The 25,710-nt window shown below is 43.2% G+C and overlaps 2 protein-coding genes and 1 long non-coding RNA gene across 3 annotated transcripts in view; 1 reads left to right on the forward strand and 2 right to left on the reverse strand.

Moving 5' to 3' along the window:
- LOC114681539 (cytochrome P450 2B1-like) lies at positions 1–11,763 on the reverse strand. The gene is made up of 9 exons (XM_028855074.2): positions 11,496–11,763; positions 9,204–9,366; positions 8,934–9,083; positions 6,790–6,950; positions 5,873–6,049; positions 5,281–5,422; positions 4,043–4,230; positions 3,727–3,868; positions 1–432 (listed from the first exon to the last, which is right to left on the reverse strand). The coding sequence occupies exons 1-9, from the start codon at positions 11,664–11,666 to the stop codon at positions 251–253; spliced, it is 1,476 nt and encodes a 491-aa protein (XP_028710907.1). The 5' UTR covers positions 11,667–11,763; the 3' UTR covers positions 1–250.
- On the forward strand, positions 11,731–15,597 carry LOC119086993. The gene is made up of 3 exons (XR_005090406.1): positions 11,731–11,923; positions 13,813–13,962; positions 15,464–15,597. It is a non-coding gene; the product is annotated as an uncharacterized LOC119086993 (long non-coding RNA).
- Positions 15,231–25,710, reverse strand: part of LOC114681540 (cytochrome P450 2B1-like) — a 24,506-nt gene continuing 14,026 nt past the window's right edge. Inside the window, exon 9 of the mRNA XM_028855075.2 lies at positions 15,231–15,798. Coding sequence (XP_028710908.2) covers positions 15,617–15,798 — 182 coding nt within the window. The 3' untranslated portion in view covers positions 15,231–15,616. The remainder of the gene's footprint in view (positions 15,799–25,710) is intronic.

The raw sequence follows: 25,710 nt of genomic DNA on the forward strand, positions 1-25,710 counted from the left end.
GACAATAAGCAGTCTATTGTCTATTAGCACAGATCACAGAGCACAGGGTGTGAATACATTGGGACTGTAGCTGCTAAAAGCATGAGAAAAGTGACACAGAATTAGTTGTGGCCTCCAGAAGTCTCTCTATTCATACTTCAAGGCACTTGACTTTTTTTTTTTTCAATTCCATTCACAGGGGAGAACATGATGCCATAGATGGACAGAAGTGGGGACACTGAAATCCATTGACTCTCTTTTCTCAACTCATTCAGCGGGGCAGGAAGTGAATCTGGTACATTGGAGGTATTTTGCTTACACCACTGTACTTAGGAGTAAGGTCAATGTCCTCAGGAGCCATGGGACTGGACACAGAGAAGTTCTGGAGGATGGTGGTGAAGAAAAGGAACAACTCGTTTCGGGCAATGCTTTCGCCAAGACAAATGCGCTTTCCTGTGGGCACAGAGGACAAGTCATATGAGTCCCAGGGCAGTACACAACCTTCATACTGTCCCATCCCATCCCCAAACACAGACAACTGTGCGCATTACAATGAATAAGTGTGAGTTTGACTCTTAACCTGCAATTCTAAGACACTATAAAGAAGTTCTCCATACCTCAAATAATGGTTGTAAAATATTGGATGGATGACCAGCATTTACTTGTGACGGAGATGGATTTCCAAAGCATCCATTGCCCCAGAGGAAGTAAGAACCAACTTGGAGTTGAGTATAGATAGGTGTGTGTGTGTGTGTGTGTGTGTGTGTGTGTGTGTGTGTGTGTGTATACATTTGTAACATGACATTGTTAGTATTCTTAATTTCTCTCTCATGAGGACAATGACACCCAGCTCATAAGACTATTGTGAGCACAATGTTAATGTTTGTAATGACTCTTCAATTGACACCTGGCTGATACTAATAGTTATATATGAGCCAGGAATGATTGTGCATGAATATAATCCCAGCATGTGAGAAGTTGATGCAGGTGGATCATGAATTCAAAACTGCCTGGGTTGTAGCACAAGACCCCATCTTAGAAACCAACAGGAGGAAAAAGAAGGTGAAGAGGACAAAGAGGAAAGAAGGGATGGTGAGAAAGGAGAGAAAGGAAGAGGAAGGTGCTCTGGATCTCTACCACTCTCCCCACTCCTTTCTGGTTTCAGTCCTAGATCAATGAATTTCAACAAGTTCCTGAAGACAATTGTTCACACAGTTGAGAATGGGCAGGAGCACATGGTAAGGGCCTATGGCACCCACAGGATTATCTGAGGTATAAGGAGTCTTGTTGATTTGTCACCTCGGGCATAGAGCACCACAGAGCAACGGGACCCTGAAAGCCCAGGCAGAGGCTCCACCTCCGGCCCTGTACCTCAGAAATTCTTAATCTGCAACTGACCACCTCAGGCCTCCAGGTGGAGGAGAGATTTCCCAGCAATCCCTGTGCCCTCCAGTTGTTGGGAAATTGTGACTGTGTAGGGGTGTCTAGGGAAAGCACCCTATCTACTAGGGCACCTCCTTTTCAGAACGTAGGTGACATGAGCTTAGAAATTCATGGAGCATCTCTCTGAGACAGTTCTCTCAGAACTGGTTTTGTGACCCAGATTGTTTCAGAGCAGCTTTTGATTGCTGATCTCACTCTCTAAACAATGTCCCCATGCCTGGAGCTGGCAATTTGGACACTGTTCATGTCTCTTTGGCTCTAACATATATTGGCTCCATTTTTTTTTTCTTGCTGGCCAGGGCAATCAACTTGTATCTTTTTACCCACCAGAAACTATTTTTCTTTCATTTTTCCCCCTTTCTGCTTATTTGTGTCTAAACTCCCTATTGTTTCTCTCTCCTCCTTCCCCTTCCCCTTCTCTGTCTCTGTCTCTCCCTCCCCCTTCCCTCTCTCCCTCTCCCTCTTTCTCTCTCCTCCTCTTCCCTCTTTCCCCCTCATTTCCCATCACCCCCTCTCTCCTGTTCTTACACTTATTACACTGTTCTGCCTCCTTATTACACCTCTCCCTCCCATTCTTCTATTGTCTCATTTCACTCTCCATCTCTCATAAAATGCTTCTTCCTGCATGGTCTTCTTATATCTTGATTCCAATTCTGTTGTTATGACAAATATCCTGACAAAAAAGCAGCAGAATTGAGGAAAGGGCTTCTTTTTGAGTTACAGGTCCAGATCATTAACTGCCACCCGAGGACACCAGAGGAGTCAAAGAAACAAGAGCTGGAGACAACTGGTCAACCCACATCCACAGGCAAGAGCATGCTGCCTACTTCCTCAGAGCTCAGCTTAGACTTCACATCTCTTACATGGGCCTGGGCCCCAAACTAGGAGTAACGCTACCCACATGGCCTGGGTCTTCCCATATCAATTATCAAACAAGCAAACCTCCCACAGATTATCATAAGATAGGCAATTCCTCAACTGAAACCCTCTCCCCAGATGATTCTAGATTGTCATGTTGACAACACTGAGCAGTGCATCTTGTTCCTGTCTTACTGTGCCTCTCCTTGTTAAGATCTCTGTTTCAATTCCATTGTCTCTCCATTGCCTAGTTGTTTTCAGAACTAATTCTCTGCATTCCTGATATCCTTTAAACTTACAACTGTGGAATGGAAAAATTCACTTTTATCCCACTTTACATGTCCCCACACTGAATGAAGATTAAATAGGGGAGAAAACCCATACACTGGACATTTCAGGGTGGAGCTGAGCCCTGGGTCACTGAAGTCACTATGTCACTCAACTCTAGACAGTTTTTGCCTAGGGATGTGGTTTGGTGGTAGAGCCCCTGCCTAGAATCCTCCAGTGAGGGGCTGGGGGGTGTGGCTCAGTGGTAGAGCCCCTGCCTAACATTTTTAAAGCCCTAGGTTCAATAATTATCACAGAAGGAAAAGTTCTAAGGAGTCCTTTCTTGGACTTTCCTTTCTCCCTAAGATAAGGAATCTATCTACATGAATGGAGTTTTTCATAACTAGAGGTTGTTAAAATGAATTAAGTTTGGCATAAGGCTGACCGTATACACAACAGGAACTATTCAAACTTCATTAGTAGTGAACTGTAAAATGAATCGAGATTATATTGTGTCAGCAAATAGCTATTCTGCCAGCCAATAACTGGGTCAGAGCCAAACATAGCAATGAGCCAATTCCAGGATGCCAACAACTACAGCATGGCCAGGTAAAAGAAAAGTGGAGCTAGCACAAGTCAAGTTGTATCCATATGCCCCACTCCATATAGCTCACCTCCTACCCACACTACTAACTGCGAACTTTCTCTGGTTCAGGATATTATCCATCATGGATGGTTTCTTTGCTCAAATAAATGCTAGTAATTTTGATTTCTCTTAGATTTTATCAAGCCAGAGTATTTACTGCACACAGAGACAAACATGTCAAGACATGCACCACCCACCTCATGCTCACAGCTAAAGTCAATACCTCCCCAGCCATCAAGACACTAGGCAGTTCACAGCAGTGTTTGTAGATGACGTCAGTTGTTCTTGCTGCTGTTTCTTAAGAAAATGCATTTGCACAGGTTTAGAGAATTTTAAATAATTCTCCAAAGTCCTGAGGGCCAGAATGCTCCTTAGTTCAAGAGTTCCCTGGCGGGACTGTAGCCATGGTGAATAGGACTATTCAGGCAAAGCAGCCGGAACAGACTCAGTAAACATGGACCTAGTCCTGCCTGTGTCCTACAGGATGAGCCTGCCCTCTAGTATCTGGGAAAGGAAGCACAAATGGGTCTCACCTATAGAAAAGGGCATAAAAGCTTCATTTTTCTTCAGTGCCCCATTGGCATCCAGGAAGTGGTCAGGATTGAAGGTGTCTGGTTGTTCAAAGTGCTGTGGGTCATGGAGGGCTGCACTCAGGATGGGGTACACTTCAGTGTTCTAGGAGACATTATGAGACACAAAGATATTAGCATACCCTGACTCCTATCTGCAGACAGTCAACCAATCAATAAGAACTAGAGAAGGCTGGGAAACCACAAACAGGCTGAACTAGGTTTGAGGGGAATGCAGGAGGCTCATGGCGTAAAGATGTGGAATGGCAGCTGGTCTCACCTTGGGGAGCAGGTACCCTTGGAACAAAGTGTCTTTGGTGACCCTGTGTGGCAGACCAATCGGGATGAGATCTGAAAATCTCTGAATCTCATGGATGACAGCCTCAGTATAAGGCATTTTGGTGCGGTCGTCGAGGGTTGGTAGGCGGTGTGAGCCGATCACCTGATCGACCTCCTTTTGGACTTTCTCTGCACAGAAAAGGGAGACAACAGACAATGGCTCCCCTTCTTTCATGGATGCAATGCATGGTGACTCTGTTTTCTGCCAGCCAATAGCTTAGGAACAGTGCAGAGCAGGACTCTGCTGACAAAGACACAGTGCACTCTTGGACATGCACACCTGTGCTTCCCTGAGGCACCTGCCTCTCCAGCCATGCTTAGAGCTATATTAGAGTCTCTCTCAAAAGCTCCAATCTTGCTTGTAAAAGATAGAAATGTGCTGGGCAGTAGTGGTGCAAGCCCTTAATCCCAGCACTCGGGAGGCAGAGCCAGGCCGATCTCTGAGTTCGACACGAGCCTGGACTATGGAGTGAGTTCCAGGAAAGGCACAAAGCTACACAGAGAAACCCTGTCTCGAAAAACCTAAATAAATAAATAAATAAATAAATAAATAAATAAATAAATAAATAAAGTAAAACCTACAGCAAAGGACTCTTTTTCCCCATTTGAAATGTAATGAGTGTTATAAGTTGTATTCCTACATATCACATACACATACATGCATGCCTTTGCATGGAATTTAAAAATCCAGGTGACTAGAGAGATGGCTCAATGGATAAGAGAACTGGCTGCCCTTACAGAGGACCTGGGTTCAATTCCCAGCACCAACATGGTGGCTCATACTGTCTGTGACCCCAGGTCTAGGAGATCCAACACCCTCACAAAAATGTATATGCAGGCAAATAATCTGAGGCTATAGCCTCAGGAATAAAGGGAAGTAAATTAATCTGTGTACAACTAAATATCAAATATGAATATGTTGACCAATAAAATTGCTCAGCCTGTAAATGAACTTGATTTGCATCCTGACAGCCTGACTTTGACATCCAGAACCTATGTGAAGGTGGAAGAGAGACCTAACTACACAGAGTTTTCCTCCCACCTCCACACATGAACTGGGGCAGGCACACTCACAGTAACATCACATTTTTAGAATGTGAGTATATAAGTCTCATCCACACAAACCTCCACAGCTAAAAGGGAGCTAGAAGATCCCCCAACTGGCAGCCTGTGGCACACCTGCAACATGGGGGTATTTGAGCATGAGCAGGAAGCCATAGCGGAGTGTGGTGCTGGTGGTCTCGGTGCCAGCAAAGAAGAGAGACAGCACGGAGATGATGAGGTTCTGGTGATGGAACTCCGTGTGTGGGTTGGACTTCTCCTGGTTCCAGAAGGGAGAGAGAAGGGAGGGTCAGAGGTGACTGGGTCCTTACAGGGAGATGCTCACACATGCTGGGAACTGTCCTTCTGTTTCACACTATATGGACCACATGACAGTTCTCATTCCTCGATAATGTCACTTGCTCTGTTTGTTCTGTCTCCTTCTCTCTCGACTTTGCTCTCTTGTATTTATCATATTTTGTTTCCCAGGCTCTCTCTTCCTCTGAGGTCTTTTCTGCTTTTTGTCCCTTGCCCTGTGTTTCTTCCACAGCCTTCTTTCTCCCTATTTCATTTTCTTCTCCCTTTCTCTAGTCTTCAATTTCTAGATTTTTCTGCATCTCCTCCACTCCACTTCCTATCTCTCCTCCCCATCCTCTGCCCCCCTTTGCCTCTGCTCACATCCCCAGCCTTCACTCTCACCCATCACTTCTCTCATTCATGCAGGACTTACCTTCTCCATGCGTAGAAGGTAGGTATCAATGAAGTCCCTTGGATTTCTGGGGTCCAAGGTTGCCCTGTGCTTCTCCACACTCTGGCCAATGTAGTCGAGGATTTCCTGCAGGTTTTTGGAGATTTGTCTGTGGGCACCAGGAAAGTACTTCAGGAAGCCAGAGAAGAGCTCAAACACCTGCAGGAAAGAAGGTCAGGAGGTCACCTGGAGCTAGCAGGTCTCAGGGAGTGAGCAGTGATCCTATGTCCACGGATTTTATGAAGGAACACACACACACACACACACACACACACACACACACACACACGCACACACACACACACCCCTCATACATACACACTGTACACACCCATGCTTTTGAACCGTATCTTTGAATCAGTCTCTAACCTTTGTTTCACATTCTCTGTGTCTCCCTTTCCCTCTCCTCTGCTCTCTCTCCCAATCCCTCTTGCTGTTTTATCTTCATTAGTTTTAAGTGGCAGGGTATTATATTTTTGGACACATTTATGCCAGACTGGCTTTAAACTCATTATGTAGCCAAAAAATCACCCCAAATTTCTGATAACCCAGCTTTCACTATAAAAATAGTGGAATCTTGTGTGTTGTATACCACCACATCCTGGGATTGAGCTCAGGAGTTCATGCATGAAATATGTAGTCCTTTGTTCCCTAAATTACAGCCAAACCACCCACACCATCATTTCCTCATGTCTGGATGGCTCTGTATTTCTTCAAGTCTCTCCACCCTGTTTAACATTCCTCCCTCACTCCATTCCTCCCTCCTTCCAGGCCTCAGGCTCCTTGCCTCTCCATGTTGTCTCTGCCTTTCTTCCAGCCCTAAGACACGCCCTTCTTCACCCACAGAGCAGCCTCTTCTTTCCTCTGCTCTGGATGCTCCTCTCTTCCCACCCACTGACCTGGCTGGAGAATGAGCTGATGAGTGAGACGATCTGAAAGAGCAGGTTCAGCAGGTGAAGGAACTGGCGGTCTTTGTAGTCAAAGCGCTCTCCAAAGACAATGGAGCAGATGATGTTGGCTGTGATGCACTGGAAGAGGAAGGTGGGGTCCATGGGGGCTCCTGGAGGAGGAGAATGCAGGACAGGAGGCAGGGGATAAAGAACCAGGGAACACTTGGCTTCAGCCCCATCCTGTGAGGCTGCCCCCACCACTCAGTACTCTAAGAACAGCAGCAGCAGCTACCACATTTCCACATATGACATACATATGAGTCTAGGCCCTTCACTTAGAAATGTATACATCATTTTATTCAACTTCCCTCAGTATGGTACAGAATATGGAATGCTATTCATATACATGGAAAGGAAAGCTACCTTCACCAAGGCAATTTAGCTATCTTTTTGGGACTAGGATACTAGGATGGAGAGAACAGTGTATGTAGTCAGTCTCCAGTCTACACCTCCTCCCAGGACAACATTCTGACTCTGAGCTGATGGCTGTCTCCCACTGGCAGGAATAGTGCAGAGAAGGATTCAAGGAATGCTTGTGTGAATTTACAATCTCTGCACACTCCATGTCCATCTGCCAGTCCTCCTCCATCCCTTCTCTGACTTCTGGGCTCTGTGGTGTTCCAGAAGCCATCAGCACCTGCCGCCTGCCACCTTTGTATGTCAGGTTCAGTCACGAATCCTGATGGTTGGAGGGCTGTTGTCTGTCCATCAGTATTGAGCTATTATTTCCCCTCACTCTGGCACTGGCTTGCCTGTGGTCTCTGATTCTGTGTAGATCCTTCCCTGGGGCTCATCACCTTCACTCTCAGCCTGAGCGCTCACTTCTCTTCCTCTGGGTCCCTCCATCTCTGACTGCTTTCTCCAGTCTTTCTTCCCAGCCTCTGCACCTTTCTTCCCTCCTGCCTCTGCACTGACCTCTCAGATCTCCCGAGAAAGGTCAATAGAGACGGCAAATGTCCCGTGTACAGAAATAGAGGTGCAAACACAGTCATGTCACCAATATGCCCTTGATGTAAAGACCCCTCAAGTCCCCAGAAGTGCCTCTGAGTTCACCCAGAGTCAAACTCCCATCAGCCTCTGTGCTCACTGCTGCTCACCAGCACAAGCACAAGGAAGAAACACAGTTCCCTGCTTAGAACATGTCTGCAGTTCCTCCTGCGCCCTTCCCTCTCAGTTACCTAGGGTCTGCATTTGTCTTTGATAAGACCACCAGTACTTAACCTGTGGGTTATGACCCCCCTGGGGTTCAGACAACAAAGGAATTGCCTAAGTCCATCGGAAAACACAGATATTTATATTACTATTCATAACAGTAGCAAAATTGCAGTTATGAAGGAGCAACGAAAATGATTTTTTGATAAGGGGTCACCACAACATGAGGAACTGTATCAAAATGTTGCAGCATTAGGAAGGCCGAGAACCACTGGATTAAGACCATCTGAGTGGTGGTGTGGCAAAGGATAAGCCAAGTGATCTTGAACTCTATATGCAGTAGAAGATGACCTTGGAAATCTCAACATCCTGGCTCCACCTCCAGAGTGCTGGGATTACAAACATATATGACCATACCCACGAAACACTCTACAACTCACTTATGCACACACACACACACACACACACACACACACACATGTTTTTGAGACATAACATTACAATGTAGACAGGACTGTACTTGAATTGATGACCACTTTTTTTCCCTTTTGAGTCCTTAGAGGACCAGTGTGCACCAATCAACGAAGAAAATTAATGCACGGAATGGTTTTTCTGAACAAAAGTGACCACCATGGTCAATCTGTGTCTCTGACTTATTTGTGCACAATATGGACCTCATAATTCCTTTTCTGTCTCTGTATGTCTCTATCTACACCTTTGTCCTTACCCACTCTTTACATACACACACACACACACACACACACACACACACACACACACACACACACCACATCTCTTTTTCTCACTGTCTCTAATTCTCTTTCTCTCTCTGTGCATGTATATGTGTTTCTCTACCCTTATATGCCTCTTTCTCTTTCCATGATTGTGCACTCAGATCCCTGTATCACCATCTTCTTTTATGCCCATTCTCAGAGACTCACCCTGGGATTTCTGCAGCTCCTCTACCAGACATTGGGCCTCCTCCTTTATCCGCTCCTCCACACTCCGCTTCCCCATCCCAAAATCCTTCATGGTGGCCACAGAGAATCGCCTAAGGGCCTTCCAGCGTTCCCCATTGGCAAAGATCAATCCTAAGAAGGAGAAGCATGGGTAGGATACACTGGAAGTTCAGAGAACCTGAGTCCTTCCCCACAGCTCGGGCTCCACCTTCCTGGACCACATCCTCCACTCCAGCCTGTCCCATATCTCACCATATCCCTGTATAATTGGCTCAAACACAGCAATTGTGCCCCGGCCAGAGAAAGCCTCAGCTTGGTCCACCAGAGCCTCCCTTATGGTCTCTGTCCCACACAGCATGACCACGGGCCTCGGTCCCAGGTGCACTGTGAACACATCTCCATATTTTTCTCGAAGCTACCAAGCATAAGGGCACCAGGGTTGTTGTTAGTCAGTGCAGATGATGTTGTTGTACTGTGAAAACACTTAGACAGAGACTGGTAAATAGGAACCCCTCCCCTGGCCACCCTTCTCCTTCTGGGAACCTAACCTAAGAGTTAGTTCCCTACATAGCCAGGGTCTGCACTGATTGGTTGGATGTTCTAATCAGTACACCAGTACTGTAGAGGTGAGATGGAGCTCTAGACACATGCTTATAATCCTAGCTTTGAAGTGGTAGAGCCCAGAGAATCAGTAGTCATGTTTGGGTATATATCCAGTTAGAAGCCAGCCTGGGCTACCTAAGGCTCTATCTTGATGGGAGAATTCCCACAGAGCTACAGCCCATTTGACTCTGGAGTGTTAGCCCCTAGCCTTGATCTGCCCTTTGTGATTGCTGCCTCCTGTCTCCATATCTTCTGTTTGAAGTCTTAGCTGAGAGTTTTCCTAGGGGATCAAATCCTTTGCAAACTGAGTTTAAGAACAACCCAGAACACTGTGGTATTATTAGTGAGAATTTGCATTTGGCATTGTCTCTCTGGGGCCTTACATAGGAAGCTTTGGTATATGGAGTTGACTTGCTAAAGGTGTGATGTGTATAATAATAAAAAGGCCATTGCTCAGCAAGAGTGGACAAGTCCATAGAGACAAATTTTCTCTGCAGCTGGGAAAGACTAAAGAGTCATCCTCGAGGTGCCTCTGTCTCATGATTCCACAGACCCGAGTGAACATACACCCACACCTGATTTAAAACAATATCTCAAAATAAAATAAATAGATATGATCTAGATATAGTTATGAATATAAATACAGATATAGGTGCAGAACCTTGCTCATACCATTCAATCTGGCCATATGTCCCTGGAATCTCAATCAAGAACCATGTTTCCTGTGACCCAGCTTCAACCTGTTCAATGCCTTCTCACAATGTTCTAGAGAATGGTCCTGACCTACCCACTGGGTGACATGGGAAGGGAAAGTGATAGTCACCTGTCAGTGGACCTGAATGTGAGTCATGACTACAGCACACACAGTTGGAAAATATCCGACAATGCAACCATATGGGCATCTTCAGGAAATTGATTCCAGGAATGTCACAACCCTCAAGTGCTGAAAGCCCTTGAAGAGAATGGTGCAGTGTTTTCACATAACCCACCTCATCCTCTCACAACCTTTATCTCACTCTAGACTGCAATGCAGCTAATAGAAATGAAAGGCTGTGAAAACGGTCAGTGTCCAGTGTTGTTTAGGGGACAATGCTAAGGAAAACCTCTACACGTTTGATATTGACCTACTTATGTTTTTAGGCCAAGTCACAATATGGAATCTTATGCAACAGTGAACTATCAACACACAGATAAGATCAAAGATATTTTATAAAACCTGAAGGAGGATCATGAGTTTGAGATTAACCTGGAAAAAGTAGGGCGACCTTGTTTCAAAAGCTAGATAAAAATAAATGGATACATGAATGATCCAGATGGGTGATCTAACCAAGGGGTAGCAGGAGGTTGGGATTGTTGCCACTGTATCAGCTCTCTAAATGGGAAGTGGGACCGAAGATGTGAATTGATTATTAACAAACAAGTGGTAATTGAACATGAAATCTCCCCTGTGAAGACTGGTATGATGGTGCCATCGTCAGCTGCTTGGATGGTCCATGGTGTTCATAACTGATAAGCTCTCCCTACCTACCCCACCTCCTGACCTGCCTCTCCTCCCCTTTGCTCCTGAACAAGGCAGGCTAATCCCTTGCTCTGGTAGAAGCAAAAAAAAAAAAAAAAAATCTGTTGATGCCTCTGACATTTTTTTTTCTCTTTGGGAACAAAGAAGCATTAAAGAGGAAAATTGTAAACCCTTGGCACACACCTCAACACCCTGACACCTTTCACACTCCAGGCACAGTGACCCACACAATTCAAACCTAATAAGGACTCTCCTATTGATCTGGGCACCATCTATCACCAATCAGCATCTCAGCTTTCATCCTGCGACCTTCCCACCTGAACCTATGGCCTAGAAGAAGTCCCTTGCTCCTCTCTCTGAGTGATCTCCAGGAGCAAATATGGGTCTAAACCCATAAGGCACAGGCCCTGTGCATGTCTCACCCGCATGAAGGAGTTGAGGAGGCCTCTTCTGTCCATCTGCAAGAGGTTCCCCAAGAGGGGCAGGGGATGGGGTCCTGGTGGGAGTTGACCATGGGCCTTTGTGTGGCCCCTGACCAGGAGTAACAAAAAGCCCACAAGGAGAGCGAGGAGGAACAGGACACTGGGCTCCATGGTCCTGGTCTGACCACTGTGGACTCACTGCACACTCCAGCAGGACATTTTATGCTGAATTTGCCTCTCCACCCAGTTGAGCAACTTCAGCTGTTCCCGCCTCCTATCTCGTCATTCTCCGGGAGAGTGAGCAGCCATACTTCCTGCTTGGACTGCTGGTGACCTGCTCACTCTCTAGTCCATAGATGCTGCCAAGGACAATGAAAGAGAACACAGGACTAAAGAACATTGGGAGTAAGGCATCTTGATTTCTGGGGGTGAGTGTGCACTTGTCAACTCAGTTTTCTCTGTTTATTTACTCAGTCATGAACCTGTGTGTGCACTGCATATGTGAAGGGATATTTCTTATGTGAATGTGCATGTGTGTGCTTTTGTGTGTTCCTTTAGATGTGTGTGTGTGTGTGTGTGTGTGTGTGTGTGTGTGTGTGTGTGTGTGTGTGTTGTGGTGATGGTGGTGGTTGTATGTGTGTGTGTATTGGTTGTTTTTTCAAGATAGGATTTCTCTGTGTAGCTCTGGCTGCCCTGGAACTGATTCTGTAGACTGTACTGGCCTCAAACTCAAAGAACCTCCTCCTTTTGCCACCTGAATATTGAGATTAAAGGTGTGGGCTATGACATGTCGCTCACAAATACATTCTTGCATTGTAGGGCTATTCTGTATATTCTTGATTTTACATGTGACTTGAGTGGAGTTCCCATTTCTCTCTCTTGCCTGTGACAGCCACAGATGGCAGAAAGTGGAGAGACAAGAGACACAGCAATGGTGAGGCTCAGCAGTCAGGTGGAGAGAGCGTCTTCAGCCTGGCCTCTGGGTCTCTGACCACTGTGACTGGTGATTGCCTCCTGGCTGTCTCTCAGCACGTGGAACTCTCTGATCTTTTCTCTGGCTCATCTCTCTCTGACAGTGTTTCTGTCCCCTGTAGACTCTGAGCTGCAGGATGCTGAGACTCTCTTACTCTGTTTTCTACTGAGGTGGAATACCAGATGCTGGGAAGTTATAATTAGTAGAGCTTTTAAATTTGTGCTTCTGGAAGCAGTTATTTCTAAGAACACCGCACTGATGTCTGGTGAGGCATTTGCTGCTGCATTATAACATGACATGGGGCAATCAAGTGTGCCTAAGACTGACAGAGCTAAAAAGGAGTCTGAACACTCCTATGCTCCTGTGCTAATGACACCAGTCCATTTACAAAATGCCATGGTTAGATGGGAGTGCGAGTGTCTCTGACCTTTTGCCTGCTCTTGTGGCCTTTTCCCTCATACTAGGTTGCTTTGTCCAGCCTTCATATGATGGTTCTATCTAGTTTTTTTGTATCTTATTACGCCATGTTTGGTGATATCCCTGGGAGGCCTCCTTCTTTTCTGAAGAAAAATGGAGGATCAGTGGATCTATGATAGAGGGTGCATGTGGTAGGAGGAGAGGAGAGAGTGGAGGCTGTGGTCAGGATGTATTGTATGAGAGTAGAATAAATAAAAAGAAAAAAGAAAGAAAAGAATATGAAATATCTCCCACGACTCCATTTGTTTGAATGCTTGATCTTTAGTTAACAGTAGTTTTAGGATGTTCTCAGACTTGACAGAAAGAAGTAGGTTACTTGAGGGAACCTCTTCCTCACACCCTGTTCTCTCTCCTTCACACCTGCCACATGCTCCCACAGCAAACCTAGAGGTCCAGCTGCCTTGCCTTCCTGCCTTGAAACTGACTCCAAATAAATCCTTCCTCACACTTGCTTCTGAGCAGATACTTAACCACAGTGACAAGGTAGCTAATGCAGGAAAACAGTACCAGGAGTGGGGTTGTTATGTGATAAAACTCACCATTTTGTTCCTAGGCTGAAATTCTTTAGTAGTTTAGGCTGCACTTTTGATATGGGAACTGATCACATAACAGAGGCAGAGAAACAATAGAGGGACAGAGAGACAGACAGAGAAACAGATATAGACAGAGAGACTGAAATAATTCTACTCTCATACAACATCTTATCTCTATCTAGAGATAGGAGACACAGAGGCAAAGACAGAGAAGCTGACTTGAACTGGAACCAGGGCCATAAGGAAAGGATTTTTGACTGCCTTCCCTAACTCAAGTTTATCTAACCTGTTGCTGTGGCTGGCATTAAATTCAAATTCTTTTGGATTTCAACAGAGACTGAAAACTATCAGCTCTCCAGATATATTCCAGGACTGTAGCACCATGTGGGGCAACCGAGGCTTACAGACTCTTGGATGGACAACTACCAAATTCTCAGCCTTTTCATTATGGGACAATCATTGTTGCACCAGCTTGCCATAGCCTGTAAGCCAGTCTAATAAATACCATAGATGGATGTATAGGTGCTGTGGGATGGTCTGTATGTCAAATTGCTCTGATTGGTCAATAAATAAAACACTGATTGGCCAGTGGACAGGCAGGAAGTATAGGCGGGACTAACAGGAGAATTGAGAGAACAGGAAGGCAGAGGGAGACACTGCCAGCCACCGCCATGACAAGCAGCATGTGAAGATGCCGGTAAGCCACGAGCCACATGGCAAGGTATAGATTTATAGAAATGGATTAATTTAAGATATAAGAACAGTTAGCAAGAAGCCTGCCACGGCCATACAGTTTATAAGCAATATAAGTCTCTGTGTTTACTTGGTTGGGTCTGAGCGGCTGTGGGACTGGCAGGTGACAGAGATTTGTCCTGACTGTGGGCCAGGCAGGAAAACTCTAGCTACACCACACACACACACACACACACACACACACACACACACACACACACATATATATATGGATAGATAGATGTATATATATACATACATACAGATAGTATATATATGGATAGTAGATAGATGGATGGATAAATAGTTAGATATAGATAGATGGATAGATGTAGGTAGATAGATGGATAGATGGATGGATGATAGATAGATGATAGATAAATAGACAGATAGATGTATATATATATACACACATACATACATACAGATAGGTATATAGAGAGATAGTAAATAGATGGATGGATAGATAGATACATGTAGATAGACAGATAGATGGATAGATAATAGACAAATAGATGATAGAAGGATGATAGATGATAGATAAATAGATGGATAGATAGATGTGTGTATATATATATATACGTACAGATAGATATATAGATAGTAGATGGATGGATGGATGGATGGATGGATGGATGGATAAATAGTTAGATGTAGATAAATGATAGATAGATAGATAGATAGATAGATAGATAGATAGATAGATAGGTAGATAGGTAGATAGGTAGATAGGTAGATAGGTAGATAGGCAGACAGACTGATTGATCCTGTCAGTCCTGTTCCTTTAGAGAACCCTGATTAATAAAGGTATTGGTGTGATTCTTGTGAGACACATAAGGGAACATGAGGTTGGTGTTAAGAATCACACAGCTCAGGGACCATGGGCTGAGGAGGCCCCTGCTCAGAGAGTGGATGCTAAGAAGATCATGATAAAAGAACAAGAAGGTATGTGACTGTGGCCTGCAAAGTTCAGGAACCTAGATAATACTGTGTGAAGTAAAAGACACCAGACACCAAAGATGACACACTATGTGATTCTGTTGACATGAACCATACATACATATTAGGCAAGTCCAGAGACAAAGAATTCAACCATATACAGAGTTCATCAGCATAGATCATGGATCACCGGGAGTTGATACATGGGGACTATGGCTATTGGGAGTGACTTAGTATGAGATGTGGCCTCCAGAAGTCTCTTTGTTCATACTTCTAGAAAGACATTTGTTTGATTTCTCCAGTGTCATTCACAGGGCGGAAGAACACATCTCCAGCTTTGCAGAAGTTACAGGAAGGAGGAAGGAAGTGAGCAGTGACCCAGGACCTGGAGTCCAGCAGGTTTCTCAGAGGCAGAAAGATGGGGCCATTCTCAACAGGAGCGGGGAGACCTGGCCACCACAGCCCAGTCAGCGGGCCAAGAAGCAGATCTGGTATGTTGGGGGCACTTTGCCGAAGCCAATCTCCTTGGGACTGATGTCAATGTCCTCAGGAGCCACAGGACTGGACACAGAGAAGTTCTGGAGGATGGTGGTGAAGAAAAGGAACAATTCGTTGCGGGCAATGCCTTCACCAAGACAAATGCGCTTTCCTGTGGGCACAGAGGATGAGCCATGTGAGCCCCAAGGCAGTATACAATCTTCAGACTGTCCCATCCCTACACCCAGACAACTTGGTCCATTGCAAAGAGTAAGAGTGAGTTTGACCTTCAACTTGCAATTTGAAAATATTAAGAGATTTCAAAACATTAAAGAATTGGTGCAAGGGCCAGTGAGACTTCTTAGCATGGAAAGGAGCCTGTTATCAACCCTGAAGACATGAGTTCAATCCCCTGTACCCATCCATATGTTGCAAGGAGAGAACTAACGCCCACAGTCTGTCCTTTGACATAAACACACACACACACACACACACACACACACACACACACACACACACACACACACCATAGCACACATGTATACGCATGCAAACATACACATAACAAATTAGTCATAAAATTCAACACAAATTGTTGGTGGTTGTCTCATGGTCACTTCTGACAGATTTCTAGCTTTTGTTAGATTATGAGAGTCCTTCATTCCAGAACTGTAAGAACCCACTTAAGTAGGAGCAAAGTGTGTCTGTGTACACATGTTTAATGTAACATCTTTAGTGTTCCCTCCTTTCTCATGTGAGAGATTGGTACCCATCTCATTGGCTGCCCTGAGGGTGAAGATACTGTTTACAAAGACTCTTAGATTAACAACTGGATGGTGTTAAGGGTCCTATATGAGCCAGACATGGAGGCACATGCCTGGAAGTACAGCACTTTGGAGACTGAGGCAGGAAGTTGATGGGATATGGAGCAAAACCTCTGTCTCTCCCCTTTCTCTGTCCCCTCTGTCACTCATCCCCATTCACAGCTTTTCTCTTTCTCTCTGCTCCCTTTGCTTCTTCAGCTTGAGACCAAGGAAATTCAGCAAGTTCCTGAACACAATTGTTCATACAGTTAAGAATGGGCAGGAGCACATGATAAGGAGTCTATGGAACCCACAGGATTCTCTGAGATATAAGGAGCCTAGGCACTGTATTAATTTCAGAACTGTTGGATCTACTTTGTGAGCCCAGAAAAAACCTTTTGCATGTTGTACAGTAACTGCTCAGAAGAATTTCATACTTTGATGGAATGGATGCTACAGTTTTCTGTTAGGGCACAGGTGATGTGTGGGATAGGAGGGAGCCATTGAAGGTGCTAGAAGCAGTCATTATTGTGTGTAGCTGGGAACCCTCAGTGCTTGCTATATGGGCTAGCCTTCCATTCTGGTCTTTCTGTGTGTCAAGAAATTTCTAAAATGGCTAATTGTAGGCCAAACTTGATAACATGTTCATCTTTTGCCACCTAAGAAGGCTGGGTGTTCTGGTACATGCCTCTAAAGGTTGAACTGGGATGATTGTAAATTCAAGAATAGTTTAGGCAACAGTCTGTGGCTTGTCTGTAAAAGAAAAATGAATAAAAAATAAACACCCTCCTGCATATTGATAGTCATGATAAGTATGGTCCAGTGTGAGGGCGTCCTTCTGGAAAAAGTTAGGGCAAAAGTCTAAAAGCCCTACCCTTTCCAGGTTTTACTGTGGCCCTGAAATTCTCCCTTACTTTGGTGGAGGAGGGATTTCCAAGCAACCCTGTGTCCTCCAGTTGTTGGGAAATGGTGCCTGTGTGGGAGTATTTAGAGAAAACACCCTATCCCTTTGGGCACCTCCTTTTCAGAACTTAGGTGACATGAGCTTAGAAATGCATGGAGTATCTCTCTGAGATGGTTCTCTCAGAACTGGTTTTGTGACCCAGATTTTTCCAGAGCAGCTTTTAACGGCTGATCTCACTCTCAACACAATGTCCTCATGCCTGAAGCTGGTGATTTGGACACTGTTCATGTCTCTTTGGCACTAACACTTTCTCTCTGTCTCTCTGTGTCTCTGTCTCTCTCTGTGTCTCTGTCTCTTTCTCTCCTTTCTTCCATTGATGGACTACCTGAACCTGTTCCTGTCACCTCTATTTGTCTTTTATCTATTCCACCTACTTGTGTCTTTCTAAATTCCCTAGATACCATCTCAGCCCCTCCCTTTTCTGTCTAAGGACACCTTGTCATGTGTTCCTTCTGTGTCTTCCCTCAAGTTCCTTTGTCTATTTCTAGCTGTGTCTCCTGCCCTTCCTTCTCTCCCCCTCCTCTCTTCCTGTCTTCCCCCTTCACCTCTGGTTTCTCACCCTTCCTTCTCTCTCCCCTTCCTCTCTTACTGTCTTCCCCCTTCACCTCTGGTTCCTCGCACTTCTTCACTGTCTCATATCCACACTCGGAATCCTTCCACATATCTCCTCCTATTGCAGTTTCCTTGTGTCCTCTGTGTGCCTCTCTTTATTGGGATCTGTTACAATGTCCTTATCATTCTATTATGTATTTGTCTCTGCCCCTTTTCTCCACATCCCTACCTTTCTAGACTTGGGACTGTTGTTATATGGACAATTCAGGAGCCGGGCTGACCCCAGGGTCACTGAAGTCACTTGGACACTCAAGCCTAGACAATTCTTAGCTGAGACATGGCTCAGGGTGGCAGAAGGGGAGGCATTTACCTAAAATCCCTCAGTGAGGGGAGGATGGTATACAGGTTTAGCAGGAGAGCATCTTCTAGAATGCACCAAGGAGAGGTTGGAAATGTGGGCTCATTCAAGAGAACTTGCTTAACATACACTCAGCCCTGGGTTCCATCCCTAGTGTGGGTGGGGGCTCAACTAAAGGCTAAGAAATTGTGTCTAGAACCTTTCTGCCTCCAAAAGATAAGAAACATGAACACAAATTTTCCATATTTATATTTCATGGTGTCCATTAAACTAAATTAAATTTGGCCAAAGGCAGCTTTTGTATGTAACAAACTAACCAAACACAACAGGCAGCCAACTACTCGACAACTTGAGATTGTATCTTCCAATGAAGAACAAGTCTCAGTCTCTCGTAGCAGTTGACCCACCCCAGGCTGCCAACTACACCAGCACAGCCAAGTAAGGCAAAAGCAGAGCTGGCACCAATCAAGCTGTGTGTCCATGCCCAGCTCCCTATTGTCTGTAGACACCGTGGGATGACTCTGATGGGTGCTGTAACTCTGAGCTTTCTCTGGTTCAGGTTATTGTCCATCATGAATGGTTTCTTTGGTCAAATAAATGTTAGTAATTTTTATTTCTCTTACAATTGAACAAACCAAAGAGTATTTAATGCAAACAGACAACTGTGCCAGCACATGCCCCAAATACCCAGTGCTTACAGATAAATATCACCCTAGCCCCAAGACCCTACCAAGCTCATGGCATTCATAGATGATGTCATTTGTTTTTGCTGTTATTTCTTAAGAAAATGAATTTGCACTCTCTGCTAACCCACAGGCAACTCCTGCCAGGTAGGAGGTAGGCTGACTGCAGGTCTTCACCTCTTCTTCGGTTCCCCAAGACCCAATCCCAACTCTGCAACAAAATACTTGCTGCCCCTGCCCCTTTTTGTACATCTCCTGTGGATCCCCTAGATCATCCCCAGAAGTCACCCCTAACTAATTCAAAGACCATTCCTGCCAAGGAAGCAGGTAAGCTCACAGATGATCCATACCTCTCCTTCTGCTTCTCCTGATCTACCCACATCCCAGTCTCATCCACAGATCTGTAGCAGAATGTCTACTGTGCTCTCCCTGTCCTCCCTGACCCCATACCCAATGAATCACAAAGATCTTCTCCTCCACCCTCCCTCCCCCCAACTCATCCCGTTATTCTTGCCTCCAAAACCAGCAGGCAGTCCTTGGGAACACACCAGCTGGGCAGACAATGAAACAAGTCCACAGAAAATGTCCCCCTAGGCAACACACAGACATTATGCTCACCTTAAACCCAGAAAAGAAACAAAGACCAAGAAACAAAATACCCACTCAACACAGACAAAACCAGAAATCTGCACCTAGACCTATAATCACCCCAATCTGAGATTCCTGGATGCCAGCACAAAAACACAACCAGGAACAGCCAGGACAGTATGTCTTCACTAGGGCCCAGCAACCTTACCACAGCTGGCCCTGAACATTCCAACATAGCTCAAGTCTAAGAAAAAGACCTTTAAAAAAGCCTTACAGAGATGATAGAGATCCTTACAGAGGGAATGAATAAATCCCTTAAAGAAATCTAAAGAAATACAAACAGTGGGAGGAAATAAACTATTCAGGGCCTGAAAATGGAAATAGAATTAGTAAAGAAAACTCAAAATGGGGGAATTCTGAAAATGGGAAATCTAGGAATTCAAACAGGAACTACATAGGCTAGCTTCATCACCAAAATACAAGAGATGGAAGAATCTCTGGCATTGAAGATATGATAGAAGAAATGGATACATCAGTCAAACAAACAACATCCAGGGAATCTGGAATACTGTGAAAAGACCAAACCCAAGAATAATAGAAATAGGAGAAGAATCCTAGCTCAAAGGAACAGAAAATATTTTCAGCAAAATCATAGAAGAAAATTTTCCTAACCTAAAAGAGATGTCTATAAAGGTACAAGAAGCAGAGAGAACACCAAACAGATTGGACCACAAAAGAAATTCCCTTTAGCACATTATAATCAAAACACTAAATGTACAAGCAGAGAAAGAATATTAGAAGTTGCAAGGGAAAAAGACCAAGTAACATATAAAGGCAGACCTATTAGACTTCTCAGTGGAGACTCTAAAAGCCAGAAGGGCCCAGACAGATGTGCCGCAGTCTCCAAGGGACCACGGATGCCAGCCCAGACTACTATAACCAGCAAAACTTTCAATCACCATAGATAGAGAAAATAAAACATTCAAAGATGAAGTCAAATTTAAACAATATCTAAAAACCTAGCCCTACAGAACGTGTTGGAAGCAAGACTCCAACCTGAAAATATTAACCGCAGACACAGGGAATAAATAATTCAGACCAGCAAAACCAAAAGTAGGGAAACATAAGGAAGGCTTTTAAGGACCAGCCTTAAAGCCTTCTTTTTAGGGTTCAAAAGGTGATGCTATGATAAGCAAGGAAAACTAAGAATCTGAGGTGAAGGAATGAATTTGCTCACACCATGTTCTTTCTGTGCATGTCTCTTTATTCTTCTGACTTTTAATTCTAATTCTCTTCCTACATGTCTATAATTTCTTGGCTCTAATTCTCTGTTCTTATTCTAGTTCCTAATTCCTTAGCTTCTTCTTTCATCTAGCCTAAAATGTCTCCTCTACAAGTGGCTCAAAGCAATAGAAAAAATTATAAGAGTTACCTCTCATTGGTCAAAAGCACATTCCTAGGGTAAGCAATAAGGAGCGGAGCCATTTACCACGGTAGCACACGTTTTCAAGGTTTCAGGAGTAAGAGGGAAGGCCATAGTGCCCAAATGAGACAAACCTTGAGACATAGGTCTATTGTCAGCAGATTTGGCTGGAGAGGAATTGGCATGCTTTTCTTAGAGTGCTTTGTGTTAGTAATCTTGGCACCTGTGACTCTCACCTTGTGCATAACTGTAAAGTTTAAAACTTATAATCTATTTACAAAGGCCTTTAGTCTAGTTTGAACTTGCTCTGAGGTAAAAATGAGCCAAATGTGTGCAGTTTGTGTTAGACTGAGGAGAGATGGTTATTTTTGTTAGTGTGAGTACAAGGAACAAGGCAGGCTTTAAGTGTCTACAGTCTTGTGGAACAATTGACCTAGTTATGAAGCATATTCTGGTATATTTTCTATATATCAAAATTGTACACCCAATGAGGAGTCATCATCCTGACCATCCATGGATATATATATCTCCATCCATAAGACTGAGATGTAATCATGAGATTACTTATACATATTATATGAAGGTGTGTGGTAATAGAGAGATATGATAGCTGTAATTGCACAAGAAATCTACAACAAGAAACAGCCAATTCACTCAAAAGGAAATAATTCCAAAATGCCCTGTGTTTTGGTTTAATGCTCCATCAGAATCCTTGATTCTGGGGGGTTGACCTTGTAAATGATGGCTGAATTCTCACTGCATAATCATGCAGGCTGCAACAGCTTATGATCATGGCTCCTGACAGAAACACACACACCAACACCAACACCAAGCAAATGGACCTAAGAAATGAGCTAGTGTACTCATTTTACTATCTAACAAAATAGATTTCAAATCAATCAGCAGACATAGGGAAGGATACTACATACTCAAAGGAAAAATCCACCAAGAGGACATTTCATTTCTTAACACCTATGCCCCAAACACAAGGACACCCAAGTTTGTAAAAGAAGCACTACCAGAGCTTAAATCACACATTGACACTCACACACTAATATTGGGAGTCTTCAATACTCCACTCTCATCAGTAAGCCCTCCCAACAAAAACTAAACAGAGAAATGCTAGAGCTAACTGATGTTATAAACCAAATGTACCTAGCAGGTATTTACAGAGCATTTCACCCAAACTCAAAAGGATATAACTTCTTCTCAGCACCCCATGGAACTTTCTCCAAAATTGACCACTTACTGGGTCACAAGATAAGTCTCAACAGATACAACAAAATTGTGGTCAACTGTGGCTGAAGCCCAAGCAAAAGACCTTTAATCCATGAATCAGATCAGACCACCATGGATTAAAACTGGATATCAACAATAACAGAAAGCATACAAACCCAAGGAAACTGGAAAACTCTCTACTGAATGAAAATGGGTCAACATAGAAATAAAGAAAGGAATTAAAGACTTTCTAGAATTCAATGAAAATGAATACACAGCATACCCAAACTCATGGGACACAAGAGAAGCAGTTGTAAGATGCAAGTTCATAGCACTAAGTGCCTACATTAAAAATACAAACAAACAAAAACTGGAGTGATCTCTACTAGCAACTTAGTAGCACACCTGAAAGCTCTAGAACACCAGTTCTTAATCTGTGGGTCGATATTATATTACATATCAGATATTTACATTATGGTTTATAACAGTAGAAAAATCACAGTTATGAAGTAGCAACAAAAAAATTTTATGCTTGGGGGTCATCACAAGGGTTTTAGGGTCATAGCATTAGGAAGGGTGAAAAACACTTCTCTAGAACAAAAAGAACTCACACTCAAAAGGAGAAGATGGCAAGAAATAATCAAACACAGGGTTGAAATCAATAAAATAGAAACAAAGAGAACAATACAAAGAATGAAACAAAGAATTGGTTTTTTGAGAAAAATTCATAAGATTGACAAACCCTTATCCAAATTAAAATGTGGAAAGAGACTATACAAATTAACAAAACCAGAAGTAAAAAGGGAGACATAACAGACACTGAGGAAATCAGAAGAATTTTAAGGACATACTTAAAAAACTTGTGTCTCACCAAATTGGAAGATCTAAAAGAAATGGATAATCTTCTCAATAGGTATTACTTACCAAAGTTAAATCAAGATCATATAAGGAATTTAAACAGACCTCTAGCCCCCGGTGAAATAGAATTAGTCATTAAAAGTCTTCCAACCCCATTCCCCTAAAAAGAAAGCCCAGGATTAGATGGTTTTAGCACAGAATTCTACCAGACTTTCAAAGAACAGTTCATGTCAATACTCCTTAAATTATTCCATGAAATAGAGACAGAAGGAACATTGTCCATTTTATTTTATGAAGTCACAGTTACCGTGATACCCAAGCCACACAAAGACTGCACAAAGAAAGAGAATCACAGACCAATTTCCCTTATAGATGCAAAAAGACTTAATAAAATACTTGCAAACCAATTCCAAGACCACATCAAAAAGATCATCCACCATGATCAAGTAGGATTCATTGCAGAGATCCAGAGATGGTTCAATATATGAAACATTTATACCTGTAATCCACCACAGAGACAAACTGAAACAAAGAAAAACCACATGGTCATCTCATTAGATGCAGAAAAGGCCTTTGACAATATTCAATGCCCCTTCATGATAAAAGTGCTGGAGAGATTAGAGATACAAGGGACATACCTAAACATGACAAAGACAGTTTACAGAAAGCCTATAGCCAACATCAAATTAAATAGAGAGGAACCCAAAGAAATTCCACTAAAATTCAGAACAAGACAAGGTTGTCTACTATATCCACATCTATTTAATAGAGTGCTTGAAGTTTCAGCTAGAGCAATAAGAAAACCGAAGGAGATGTAGGGCATACACATTAGAAAGGAAGAAGTCAAAGTATATTTATTTGCAGATGATATGATAATATGTATATGTAATATATATGTTACCCCAAAATTCCACTAGGGAATTCCTACAGCTGATAAACACTTTCAGCAAAATGACTAGATACAAAATTAACTCACAAAATCCAGTAGCTCTTCTATATACAAATGACAAACGGACTTAGAAAGAAACCAGGGAAACAACACTTTTCATAATAGCTTCAAATAATATAAATATCTTGGGGGTAACTCTAACCAAGCAAGTGAAAGCCTTGTACAAGAAAAACTTCAACTCTCTGAACAAAGATTAGAGAAAATATCGAGAGATGGAAAAGTCTCCCATGCTAATGAATCCATAGGATTAGCATAGTAAAAACAGCCATCCTTCCAAAAGAAGCCAGAAATACACACTGGGGAAAAAGACAGCATCCTCAACAAATGGTGCTGGTCAAATTGGATGGCTGAATATAGAAGAACGCAAATAGATCTATACTTATTACCCTGCACAAAACTCAACTCCAAATGGATCAAAGACCACAATATAAATCCAGATACACTGAACCTAATAGAAGAGAAAGTGGAGAACAGCCTTGAACTCATTAGCACAGGTGACAACTTCCTGAACAGAATAAGAATAGCACAGACATTAAGATTAATAATTAAAAGTGGGACTTCATATAACTGAAAAACTTTTGCAAGGCATAGGACACAATTATTTGGACAAAGTGGCAGTCTGCAGAATGGGAAAGATTTTTTTCCAATTCCACATCCATTAGAGGACTAATATCCAAAATATATAAAGAATTTAAGAAATTAGATATAAAGACCAGACAATTCAATTAAAAATGGGATACAGATTGAAACAGATAATTCTCAATAGAGCAAACTCAAATGGCTGAAAAACACTTAAAGAAATGTTCAACACCCTAGCCATCAGGATATATAAATCAAAATGACTTTGGGATTCCATCTTATACCTATCAGAATGGCTAGGATTAGTAACACAAGAAACAGCATATGCTCTCAAGGATGCAGAGTAAGAGGAACACTCCTTCATTGCTGGTGAGAGTGTAAACTTATACAGCCACTATGGAAATCGGTATGCTGGTTCCTCAGTAAGTTAGGAATCAATTGACTTTAAGATACAGCGATACCACTCTTGGGTATATACCCAAGGGACATTTAATTCTACCATAGGGACACTTGCTCAACCATGTTCATTGTTGCTCTATTCATAATAGCCAGAGTTGGAACCAACCTACATGGTCCTCAACAGAAGGATAAAGAAGATGTGGTGCATTTATACAATGGAGTATTATCTAACTGCTTAAAAAATGGCAATACAAAATTTGCAGGCAAATAGATGAAACTAGAAAAAAAAAATCCTGAGTGAGAAAAACCCAGACCAAGACAGATAAACAAGGTATGTATTCACTTATATGTGGATATTAGCCATTAAGTAAATGTTAACCAAGCTACAATCCATAGACCCAGAAAGCTTAGGCATAGACGAAGGGACTAGGAGGGATACATAGATCTCCCTGGGAGGGGAAATAAAATAGATTTCATGGGTGGACTAGGGGCATCAGAGGGGACAGGAATGAGAGGATCAGGTAGGGAAGAGAGGTGGGTTGGAGGGATAGAATGTGGGGAGAAACCACTAGAATTGAGGAGCATTGAGTGGTGGTGTGGATACCTAGTGCTGTGGAAACTTCCTAAACTTTGTGAAGGTGATCCTAATGAAGTCTCCAAGTAATGAGAGGGACATAGTCCCAACTGGCCATCTCTTGTCACTAGATGAA

Source organism: Peromyscus leucopus, chromosome 1, assembly GCF_004664715.2.
Source record: "Peromyscus leucopus breed LL Stock chromosome 1, UCI_PerLeu_2.1, whole genome shotgun sequence".
NCBI classification, from domain to species: domain Eukaryota; kingdom Metazoa; phylum Chordata; class Mammalia; order Rodentia; family Cricetidae; genus Peromyscus; species Peromyscus leucopus.

What these genes read in the sequence shown, in the direction of transcription:
- LOC114681539 (XM_028855074.2), bottom strand. Translation starts at nt 11,666, where the DNA reads ATGGAGCCCAGTGTCCTGTTCCTCCTCGCTCTCCTTGTGGGCTTTTTG. An exon ending in TCCTCAACTCCTTCATGCGG is followed by an intron (nt 9,367 to 11,495) that starts GTGAGACATGCA and finishes TATGCTTGGTAG; the next exon opens with CTTCGAGAAAAATATGGAGA. An exon ending in GGAGCTGCAGAAATCCCAGG is followed by an intron (nt 6,951 to 8,933) that starts GTGAGTCTCTGA and finishes CTCCTCCTCCAG; the next exon opens with GAGCCCCCATGGACCCCACC.